We start from the raw sequence: 13,082 nt of genomic DNA on the forward strand, positions 1-13,082 counted from the left end.
CATGTCACATTACAGATTTTGAAGTGTGCACCATTCCATTATGGAGGCTATTCATGCAGCAACACTATGCACTATATGGTACATTTAACTGTAATAGTATTGAGAGCATTAGCAGCTCAAAGTGGGTGGTGTTACAAATACCCCAAATGGCTCATAATTTAATGGTGACCCGGACCAAAATGATATCTGCCTAAAATCACTTATTCTGCCTCTATCGCTTCCTGACGACTGCTCCATTTCTGATCTCTCCCTGCTTTGCTATTACTCCCCACCTGGTGCTTTTCTTTTCAGCTGAACCTTATTCACAGTGAAATCAGTAATTTAGCCGGATTTGAGGTGGAGGCTGTTATCAACCCTACCAATGCTGACATTGACCTTAAAGATGATATAGGTAAATAGGACATGTGTTTGATATAGCTAACGGCTGAGTTATAATTATAGCTGTCAGTACATTTATTAAAAAAATGCATGGTAATACAGTCATGGATACAAGAATGGTAAATACAGTTGTGAAATTGTGTTAAGTTTAACACATTTAGCAGATAAATATATGGGGTTATGTAATAAAAGACACTAAGGGGGCCATTTATAAACAGATTTTTTTTAGCAAGTTGCACATAAAAAAAAGTCTCAAATGTTTTGTGATTTACTTTATGTCAAAACAGTTTCGGATTTTTGAGACTTTTTTTTTGCAACAATTCCAAAAATTTGGAGTTTTGTAACTTTTCTCTTTTTCAGTTTAGACTTTTGAGTAAATATCAGACATTCGTGCAAATGTGTTTATTCAAAGTTTTAAAAATAAAAAAAATGAGAAATGTTAGAGTTTTAGTTAATGTGCCCCTAAGTTTGCCCAGGTGCAGTAACCAGTAGCAACCAATCAGCAGAAGGCATAAACTGGTCACCTGTTTAAAAGCAAACATCTTATTGGTTGCCACAAGTTACTGCTCCAGGGCGGATCATGCTCTATAATTATCTCTCGCTGTTAGCTATTTATACTGATGATTTCAATTGTTACATTGTTAAATACCTACATAAGGTATTTTCTCTATCTTAAAATAACAGCTTGTTCTGTAGCCATCTTTTCTGAATTGTTCATAAGATTATTTTGCATTTAATGTTAAACAGTAAATTACTAATAAAATAGCATCACATGGCCCTATTTATTAATGTTTGATTTTATTCAATCTTCTCTGGTTTAACATTGCTTTGTTCAATTTCCTGTAGGTGGCAAATCTATTATAGAATGTCCTATTCCTAGCAACTTTGCAATTGGTCAATAATTACACTTTCACTTAGCAACAAAAATATTGCTTTCCCATTTTCAGACAGTTTTGAGCTGTAGTTATTACAGCGTTATTACAGAGCTAAATATGGTAGGAGTAATCTACTGTGTAAATCAATCTATACGTACTTTAGAGTAGAATATACTCATATGAAAATTAAATTACATTTTCAAATATTATTTTAGAAATAGTGCAAAACAGACAGGGCTAGACCAAATAATAAAGAAACCACTGGAAAATGGCTAATGAGTTGTACAATCTTTGCTTAATGCTAACCAAAATTCTTAATGTGTGAGTTGGGCCTGGCATTTTACTCTCGGGAGCCAGATCTGCTTTTAAAAGTAACAGTAACATCAGAAAAAGAAAATGTATATAAAGTAATTAGAATATAATGTGCTATTAATCTACACTGGTAAAAGTTGTGTGTTTTCCTCAGAAACACTACTATAGTTTCTATTAAGAAAGCTGTGGTGTAGCCACAGGGGTTAGCTATTCAAGCTAAATTAGGGCTTAAGGCAGATGCCACACGTGGCGTTTTTACACTGCGTATTTTCTAATTCTCTCGGCGGCTGAAAAACGCATGATATCATCATCCATAGAAATAACTTGAAAAGACTCGAAGCAAACCACACAATGCGTAAATACGCTAGAAAATGCCTTACCATGGATTTTTCAAGCATTTGCTGAAATACGCCAGTATTTGCACAGATTTGCTACGTCCCCAGTACTAGGCTGAAAAACGCCATAGTCAGGGGCTGTGTGGCTTGTGCGGTGTTTTTAGGCTGAGAAAAAACGCAGCGTAAAAACGCCACGTGTGGCATCAGCCTAATGGCCCATGTTACAAAGCAATAACAGATAAGCTCTGTAAAACACCATTGCACTCTACAGAGAGCATGTGTTATCTGCTAACCTGTGCCTTTTTCCAGCTTAATTGACTGCGCCCATGGCTACACAGCAGCTTATTTTTTTAAACTATAGTAGTCTTTCTGGGGCAAAAACAGCTTTTACCAGTTCAAGACAGCAATACATTATATGCTAATTAATTTAAAAACATTTTATTTTTTTGTTACTGTTCCTTTAAGCATATAGAATAATCTCATGGTAAAGGATAAGACTAGTAGTGCAACCAATTTTTATACCTACTGGAGAAAGTACCTTATGTTTTGATGAATAACTTGTCTTTCTTTTCGGTTAATTATTCATTGTTTGTATCAACATTTACTATTCATTACTCTTTTTGTACTAATATGACATAGACCAATTTTATGAAAATGTGGTGCCTAGTTAAACACTCTGCTGCAAACATGAGCCAAATAACTGTTTATTTTTTGAGCCTGCCAGACATGAGAACCCAGAAAGAGGTAAAAACCATCATTAGAGAATATATTACATATCCCACGTGGTTGACATACATTTGTTTGCCTGTTTATAGTTGCAAGTTGTAAAGGCTGACATTGCCACCATTGACAGTGATGCTGTCGTTCACCCGACAAGCTCTGATCTCTACACCGGTGGTGAAGTAGGTAATGAAAAGTACCGTCATGAAGAGTTTCATGTGTGTGCATGGTTGACTGGCAGCCAGGGCTTGCTTTATTCCCCTGCTCACTTAAGCTGCATTGCATTGCTTTCTATCAGAGAAACTAGAGTCTAGCAATTCTATTTCAAGTAGAACTTTACGTTTTTGAGATGGTGAGTATTTTCTCCCAAGCTGTTCAGAAGGGAGACAAATGAAGATACACAGTCATTTTTTTCCATTAAAATTTAACACATTGAATTAATAGGCTATACAGTTGTTAGCTGATGCATGTGGTCTGCTTAATAATTTACTAACAATCAGAATAGGAAAACTAGGGGAGCTAATAAACAGGCATCAAGTTTACTAACTACTAGTAAAACAGCACAATATATATCTATAAAGAGAGAGAGGGAGATATACCAACAGTTTTTTTTACAGTGGGTTTGTTTCATGGTATTTAAGTTGCAATTTTAGGTGGATTTACAATAGAAAGTGAGGAAGCAGATGGTGATATAGCCATTCATTTTATTAACAATCTATTTTGATTTCTACTAGTTTGCACTTTGGGTCTCGGTGATATTGGGGTTGATTGTTAGAACGCTTATTTTCCATTGCATCTCACCTTTAGGGGCAGATTTAAGAGTGTAAAATTAGAGCTCACCACAGTATAATTCCTCCACTGTCTATTCATTTCTATGGAATTGTTCGAGGTGTACTTATCTTTCTTTAGAAGCGTATTTATTTATTGATTATCATTGATATGCCTCTGAAAAATTGAGAGAGTGGAGGAATTATACTGTGATGAGTATTAATTTCACACTTTAATAAATCTGCCCCTTAATATGTATTATAACAAACCCATAATATATCCTAATACCTCCCTTAGATATGATAACCAATTAAAACACATATATAAACAGGTATATAAGAATAAATATGAGCAGCTTTCCTATTATATATCCTTGTTAAAGTATGGTTACATTTATATTGGAGCATGCTGTCAGCAAAAGTAACTTGAAATGTTGGACCTGTCACGTTATTGGGCAGGCTTTAGATATCAAATAAAAGTTGATAAGTGTTTAAACACAAAAGAAATCTTGGGTAGAGGGTATAAAATGATTTAAACATAAAGCATCTAGTGTGGCCAGACCTAAATGAACAGAATAGTAACAGTAAAGAACCAAGCATTAAAACCCCTTTTAAGAACAAAAGGTAAAGTTATTTGTTATCAAGTGTCTCCTCCTGTGATCATGCAGCAAACAGAAACAGTTCAGGCCGCCAATCAATCAAAAAACATATGGGCAGATTTATCAAAATTCTAATTTTCTTGTCTTTTTTTACCCAATTGAAAAACTTAAAGATCTCAAATGGGAGCTTATGTATTAAAACCTTGACTTTCTAAAAAAATAGCTTAAAGTTTGCTACTCCCACCGACTTTTACATGAACGCACCAGAAGAACTCCACCCAAACACAACTTTAGCTTTTTGAAAAATAGACATAATTTCAAGCAACCTATATACATCAATTAAAAAATATGCAGACTTTTCATGATATTTATGCAATAATATGGTTTGGAACAGTTCCCTAAGCCCCGCCCCCTGTAACATCAATGTTTAGTCCCTCTTCCCCTGCCAGGATATCAAATGATGCAGAAAGAGAAGAACTGATTTTCAGCTGAATTAAAACAAATAAAAATAGTATTTATTCATACCTTTCGAAGGAACAGATTACAGGGATAGGTATATTAGGTGTTTCTGTGGTGTGTGGGGCTCTTTCACAAATTTTGGTTCAGAAGCCGGAGTTCCCCTTTTAAATAACCAAAACTCGAGTTTTGGAAACTTGAAATCAGGATTTTTGCCTCACAAAAAAAGTGGCACAAATTTGAAGGTTGATAAATGACCCTGATTAAATTCCCCTTGTCAAGGACATCCTGCCCCCAAAGACATCGGAGTTTGATCACTTTAATCCCAGTATAACAGATATTAAAAAAAATGAATCTTGGCATTAAAAACCCTCCTAGTTTTATAAAACTCCTAAAGTGCCACTTAAAAAATGTTTTTTTGTTTCTGAAAAGAAATATAATACGGAACAGGTATGGGGTCATCCGGAAACCAGTTATCCAGAAAGTTCCCAATTATGGGAAGGCCATCTCCAATTGACTCCATATTAATCAAATAATTCAAATTTTTTAAAATGATTTCCTTTTTTTCTGTAATAATAAAACAGTACCTGTACTTGATCCCAACTAAGATATAATTACCCCTTATTGGGGCAGAACAGCCTTATTGGGTTTATTTAATGGTTAAATGATTCCCTTTTCTCTGTAATAATAAAACAGTACCTGTACTTGATCCCAACTAAGATATAATTACCCCTTATTGGGGGCAGAACAGTCCTATTGGGTTTATTTAATATTTAAATAATCTTTTAGTAGATTTAAGGTGAGGAGATCTAAATTACAGAATGATCCCTTATCCAAAAAACACCAGGTCCCAAGCATTCTAAATAATGTGTCCCATATCTGTACAGGTATGGGATCTGTTATCCAGAAGGTTCTGAATTACGGAATGGCCCTCTCCCGTAGACTTAATTAAATGATTTCCTTTTTCTCTGTAATAATAAAACAGTACCTGCACTTGATCCCAACTAAGATATAATTACCCCTTATTGGGGGCAGAACAGCCCTATTGGGTTTATTTAATGGTTAAATGATTCCTTTTTCTCTGTAATAATAAAACAGTACCTGTACTTGATCCCAACTAAGATATAATTACCCCTTATTGGGGGCAGAACAGCCCTATTGGGTTTATTTAATGGTTAAATGATTCCTTTTTCTCTGTAATAATAAAACAGTACCTGTACTTGATCCCAACTAAGATATAATTACCCCTTATTGGGGCAGAACAGCCCTATTGGGTTTATTTAATGGTTAAATGATTCCCTTTTCTCTGTAATAATAAAACAGTACCTGTACTTGATCCCAAATAAAGTATAATTACCCCTTATTGGGGCAGAACAGCCCTATTGGGTTTATTTAATGGTTAAATGATTCCCTTTTCTCTGTAATAATAAAACAGTACCTGTACTTGATCCCAACTAAGATATAATTACCCCTTATTGGGGGCAGAACAGCCCTATTGGGTTTATTTAATGGTTAAATGATTCCCTTTTCTCTGTAATAATAAAACAGTACCTGTACTTGATCCCAACTAAGATATAATTACCCCTTATTGGGGGCAGAACAGCCCTATTGGGTTTATTTAATGGTTAAATGATTCCCTTTTCTCTGTAATAATAAAACAGTACCTGTACTTGATCCCAACTAAGATATAATTACCCCCTATTGGGGGCAGAACAGCCCTATTGGGTTTATTTAATGGTTAAATGATTCCCTTTTCTCTGTAATAATAAAACAGTACCTGTACTTGATCCCAACTAAGATATAATTATTGGAGGCAAAACAATCCTATTGGGTTTATTTATTATTTTTTAGCAGACTTAAGGTATTAAGATCCAAATTACGGAAAAATCCCTTATGCGGAAAACCCCAGGTCTCGAGCATTCTGGATAACAGGTCCCATACCTGTACCATAAAATAAAATGATCGATCTCTCATGAATTGTATTGAAAAATAAGATCCATTTCTCACACTGGGACTCCTGTGCCATTTATTTATATTGTTAAACATATATAGAATTTTTTTTCCTATTAACATGATCTCATCAGACAAAGTTAAGAAAGCTAATTTGACTTTTAAACAGAAAATATAACGATTTTAATGAAAATGTTCTGAATAGACCAAGAACAGGTGGCGAGCTGTTACCATAATCTTTACCAGACATAACAATCACGTAGGCCATCTTCCAGTGCACTGTGACCCCTGATGTCAGATTTTTAAACAGTTCGGTAATATAAAAGTATTCTTTGGGGAGAAGCACTTGTATGGACAACTGTGGCCCAAATCCGCGCAGCTGTTATCCAACACAGGAATTTCAACACATCCTTTTTGCACAAAATAAATATGTACATCTGATAGCATTCAAGCAGTGTTTTAATATAGAGGATCCTAAGAAGAGAAAGTGTATTTTATTGCAGGACCACAGTATGATGAAAGTGGCTTGAATCTGCTAAATAGATTTAGCCTATGACAATTGGTCTTTATTTTGTAGCTTCCAGAAACGCGTATTTACACATAGGAAAAGGAGCTCATGTCACAAAAATATACAATATATCTCTTCAAAGAACGTGCCCAACAATATATATTTGCATTAAATATGTAACTACATGTAACTAGATTACACTTGTGGTCATTACTTCAAAGGCCAGTATATTGGTATATTTTAATTCAGAATGGTCCTTTTTTTTTTTTTTAAAGGAGAAGGAAAGGCTAAGTCACTTGGGGGTGCCAAAATGTTAGTCACCCCCAAGTGACTTAGATCGCTTACCTTTTACCCCGGGCTGGTGCCCCTGTACAGAGACAACAGCACCAGCCCGGGGTACCTGCAGCGATCGCTTCCTCCTTCCTATTTGCTTGCGCGCGCATGCGCAGTAGAGTGAAAAGCCGAACTTAAACATTAAAGTCGGCTTTTCACTCTACTGCGCATGCGCCGGCCGACGGATTTCGCCGGCAGAAGAGAAAGGAAGGAGGAAGCGCTTCCTACAGGTACCCCGTGCTGGTGCTTTTTTCTCCTAACAGGGGCACCAGCCCGGGGTACAAGGTAGCGTTCTAAGTCACTTGGGGGTGCCTAACATTTTGGCACCCCCAAGTGACTTAGCCTTTCCTTCCCCTTTAAGAGTGGTGCTGCTTTTGTTTTATGGTACAGTTATCAGAATAAAATTAGTAAGGGGGCTCTTGCTACAGAGCTGTTTCTGGCTGGCCGGCCAGTCAATGAAGAATGGAAGGTTGCACACAGTTGGAACTAACATATACATTTACATCTTAAGATTTCAAAATAGGAAAATAAAAAACATAAATACATATGGTATCCCTTATCCGGAAACCCGTTATCCAAAACGTTTACAAATTACGGAAAGACCATTTTCCATTGACTCCATTATAAGCAAATAATTCTAATTTTTACAAAATGGTTTCCTTTTTCTCTGTAATAATAAAACAGTACCTTGTGCTTGATCCCAACTAAGATATAATTACCCCTTATTGGAGGCAAAACAGCCCTATTGGGTTTATTTAATGGTTAAATGATTCCCTTTTCTCTGTAATAATAAAACAGTACCTGTACTTGATCCCAACTAAGATATAATTACCCCTTATTGGGGGCAGAACAGCCCTATTGGGTTTATTTCATGGTTAAATGATTCCCTTTTCTCTGTAATAATAAAACAGTACCTGTACTTGATCCCAACTAAGATATAATTACCCCTTATTGGGGGCAGAACAGCCCTATTGGGTTTATTTAATGGTTAAATGATTCCCTTTTCTCTGTAATAATAAAACAGTACCTGTACTTGATCCCAACTAAGATATAATTGATCCTTATTGGAGGCAAAACAAGCCTATTGGGTTTATTCAATATTTAAATTATTTCTAGCAGACTTAAGTTATGGAAATCCAAATTGTGGAAAGATCCATTATCCGGAAAACCCCAGGTCCCGAGCATCATGAAATCATACATTTTAGTTCTTAAAATGATTTGTTTTACTAATTACTCGAAACCACAAAAAAATCTGATATTTATTAAAGGCGGCATTTACTAACGGTCACTCTAAAACCATGAGAATGTTGATAAATGGGCCTCTGTAAAAAACATGAAAAACTCAAATACAAAACGTTGCAGTCTAAAAGCTGGCAAAGTCATGTAGAAGTCAGTCAGAGTTGTCCTTATTCAGTGGTAACATCCCTAAGTTGAGATTTTTTCGTTTGTAATAGTATGAAAAGTGTTACAAAAAGGAGTATTTCGAGGTTTTCGTATTAATTCCATATTTTTAATTGTTCACACTTTTTATATTTGAAATTTTTAACAAATGAGTAGATATTTGTGCTTTTTAAAAAGTGAGTTTAGTTGTGGTGGAAAGAAACTCTAAAATTACACAAATAGGAATATTCATAAATCTGCCCCTTAACCTTTTGACTATACAGTGTGCCTGAAGCGACGTTGCTGATAATACATAAGCTACATTTTACAGAAATCAGTAGGCAGACCCATAATTAGCACAATTCAAATTTAGAGTCACAACAGGCTGCTTTATTATATACAGGTATGGGATCCCTTATCCAGAAACCCGTTATACAGAAAGCTCCAAATTACAGAAAGCCCATAGACTCCATTTTAATCAAATAATTCCAAATTTTAAAACTGATTTCCCTTTTCTCTGTAATAATAAAACAGTACCTGTACTTGATCCCAACTAAGATATAATTACCCCTTATTGGGGGCAGAACAGCCCTATTGGGTTTATTTCATGGTTAAATGATTCCCTTTTCTCTGTAATAATAAAACAGTACCTGTACTTGATCCCAACTAAGATATAATTACAGGTAAAACAGTACAGGTACTGTTTTATTATTACAGAGAAAAGGGAATCATTTAACCATGAAAATAACCCAATAGGGCTCTATTGGGTTTATTTCATGGTTAAATGATTCCCTTTTCTCTGTAATAATAAAACAGTACCTGTACTTGATCCCAACTAAGATATAATTACCCCTTATTGGGGGCAGAACAGCCCTATTGGGTTTATTTCATGGTTAAATGATTCCCTTTTCTCTGTAATAATAAAACAGTACCTGTACTTGATCCCAACTAAGATATAATTACCCCTTATTGGGGGCAGAACAGCCCTATTGGGTTTATTTCATGGTTAAATGATTCCCTTTTCTCTGTAATAATAAAACAGTACCTGTACTTGATCCCAACTAAGATATAATTACCCCTTATTGGGGGCAGAACAGCCCTATTGGGTTTATTTAATGGTTAAATGATTTCCTTTTTCTCTGTAATAATAAAACAGTACCTGTACTTGATCCCAACTAAGATATAATTAATCCTTATTGGATGCAAAACCATCCTATTGGGTTTAATTAGTGTTTTATTGATTTTTTAGTAGACTTAAGGTATGGAGATCCAAATTACGGAAAGACCCCTTATCCGGAATACCCTTGGTCCCGAGCATTCTGGATAACAGGTCCTATACCTGTACATGTAAAATGGATGGATTCTCAGATTCTATTACAGACATATAAACAAGTTTGGATAATCCCCTATCCCCCAGCCTCTACCCAGTCACCTGACATAAAAGGCTGGCCTCCCACTCCCTGTAGTTAAAAAAAAAAATTATAATTTTAACCCCTTCAATTGAAAGGGATTAACATGCATCCAAGATGCAGGCAGCTTTGGCAGAGCTGTGAGCGAGGTGGGCAAGGTTGGAGCGTGACCAAGATGTGCGTTAAATTGAAAACTACAAAGTTGACATCTGTATTATTGATCTGTCTTTAACCTTAGATCGTTAAGGAAAGAATATTTGCTATATTTGGGATTTATCCATCCATATAACTGGAGTCATGGGGATATTTTCTGTTCTTCAGGGCATAAATAACAAAATAATAAACAGAATGCAATCAAGGTTCCTATAACTGCACATAATTGTTTTTATCTTACATGAGGCCAGAGAATATGCATTGTTTTGTATGCAAAGACTTTGGCCAGATTAGCAGGACTGTTATTAGCTTTAATGTGCTTCCAACAACCCCTTTCTAGCTTTGTATTTTATTAAAGAGACATTTATAGATGAAATATTCCACACAACAGTTTACTATTAAAGGAAAACTATACCCCCAAACAATGTAGGTCTCTATGGGGCCAATTCACTAAAGGTCGATAACACTTATCACATGCTTTTTTGCATTAAAAAGCATGCAATAATTAAGTCCCGATTCATCCCAAGTCATTTCGCATGCGTTAAGACGCATATCACATGGGCAAAAAAAACACACTATTTTATTTACCTCGCATTGCGTTAATTCTCGCATAGAAATAATACTAACGCATGATTCACAAACACATATGAAGTGTTAAACGCGCTAAAAATATTGTGGTTCGTGAGCTTTTGGCAACACAAAATGGACTTTGCAGTGGGATTTATTCAAGTCTGTGTTGGCCCTAGAGTGATGCAGCCGCCAGTTTGCAGGGAAATGGTCATTTTCAGAACAGTAGTTTTCAGAAAGTAATGGTTACGTGCATTAAATCGTGCGCTAATATAGCTAGCGGCGAATTATATCGCGCGCAGTAGGAAATAACGCATGCGGTGGGAAATAACACAAGAAAAACGCTCAGCGCGAGTTAAATAACACAAAGAACCTCGCGTCTTAATTATGACGCCTGTCCTTTTAGTGAATCGTGCGTTAAGTCGCAAAAAATAAGAAGTGATACAATTTTTAATGCATGCTATAAATATCCCGCGTTTTATCGCCCTTTAGTGAATCAACCCCTATGTTATATATATGTGTTTATTTATAAAGCGCTACTTATATACGCAGCGCTGTACAGTAGAATACATTAATACAAACAGGGTTATTAAGATAATAATAGATAAATACAAAGTATAACAATAAATACAAATAAATACAAGATACAGTTGCAATAAGTTAAGAGTTAAAGACACAAGAGGATGGAGGTCCCTGCCCCGTTGAGCTTACAATCTATATGGGAGGGTAACTTACAGACACAAATAGGCAAATATAAGTGCTATAGGTCACAGTGGGTGACACTACAATATAAGTGCCAGTTCCCAGATCAGGTGCTGGGTGAGTGCTCCAAGAGGGAGTCTTTAAATTTAGTTTTAAAAAGACCTCTGATCTCTGAGGGAGCATACAGCCCATCACTAAATGGTGGCCCAATGGAAAATATTCCATTTTAGTTAGGATTCTTTAATAGGCCACTTAACTTAATATACACTATCTGCTGGTTGAATATTCATTCTCAGGTTGTAGTTTTCCATTTTGCCCTGAGATGTGTGAACATGTATTTATTTAAATTGTGTATTTTGGAAATTCTACTTTATTTACACGCCTTTAAACTTCCTTAAAACAATGTAATTGTATTCGGAGATTTCTAGATAATATTGGATAGGCTAAAGGCCCCCATACACGGGCCGACTATAGCTGCCGATATCGGTCCCTTGGACCGATTCAGCAGCTAATCGGCCCGTGTATGGGCAGAACAGAGCGGCCTGGCTGACTGATATCTGGCCTGAAATTGGCCAGATCTCGATCGGCCAGGTTAGAAAATCCAGTCGGATCGGGGACCGCATCGCCTCGTTGATGCGGTCCCTGAGCCGACTGCCCCATGGCCGCAAATGTAATCCCTTGCTACCCGATATCGCCCACCCGTAGGTGGGGATATCGGGTGAAGATCCGCTCGCTTGGCGACATCGCCAAGCGAGCGGATCTTATAGTGTATGGGCACCTTTAGTTTACATGTAATGCACTGCTTTAATGAGTATAATAACAGAAATTCCAGCAAACAAAAAAGGCCAACTTATTTCATATTAGATAAGGTTTCTAACTCTGCGCTGGCATAGGGCCCTAACATAATATGGATTAGCCATTTCCTAAAATGTTTGCGCTTCTTATTATTCCCAGTGTGTTGTGGATTGCTTAAACTTGGGAGCTTCTTGCACAAAGTCTGTCAGTTTTAATTTTCCAGTGTGGATTATCTTGGGAACTTGCAGCTCGCAGCTAGATAATTATTAAGTAGGAAGTTGATATGTGGCTAATCTGTTTGAACTGCAAAGCACAATCTAAACCATATGACTTAATCTTCATATTTTATTCTAATGCATTCATTTAAATGCACAAATTATAGCTAATTAACTGAAATAACAAGTATTTTATTTCTTTACTCTCTGATTAGTTATATCTATCTAGCCTAACTTTACTAACCATTATGGCTTGAGAACAAGACGCCCATTATTATGAAATACACCATAATCATTATTTCCGAATCGTATGGTCATGATTTTGTTTTGTAGCGTAAAAAAAATAATCACAAATAAGAAGGCAATGAACGAATCAAATAAACTGATTATTAACCAAATCATCATGAAACAATTATACAAAGGAATAATGCTTAAATAATCCTTGGATAGGTAATGCCTTAGAGAAGAAAGGTGGCAAAGAGTTTGTGGAAGCTGTTACTGAACTGAAGAAAAAAAATGGGCCCCTTGATATCGCTGGAGGCAAGTGTTTATATTTTATTGTCATTGGAAAGGGAAGGACTGACATAAGTCCCAATCTAGTGCTTACAACATCTAATATTTATCATAT

At 36.0% G+C, this 13,082-nt stretch overlaps 1 protein-coding gene across 2 annotated transcripts in view; it reads left to right on the forward strand.

Moving 5' to 3' along the window:
- The window catches only part of macroh2a1 (macroH2A.1 histone), a 36,174-nt gene that overhangs the window by 13,607 nt on the left and 9,485 nt on the right, over window positions 1-13,082 (forward strand). The window contains exons 6-7 of one of the 2 annotated variants that reach the window (XM_012958366.3): window positions 292-391; window positions 12,905-12,994. In XM_012958366.3, the coding sequence (XP_012813820.1) occupies window positions 292-391; window positions 12,905-12,994 (190 nt within the window). 2 annotated transcript variants of the gene reach the window in all.

The sequence above is a fragment of the Xenopus tropicalis genome, chromosome 3 (genome assembly GCF_000004195.4).
Source record: "Xenopus tropicalis strain Nigerian chromosome 3, UCB_Xtro_10.0, whole genome shotgun sequence".
NCBI lineage: Eukaryota > Metazoa > Chordata > Amphibia > Anura > Pipidae > Xenopus > Xenopus tropicalis.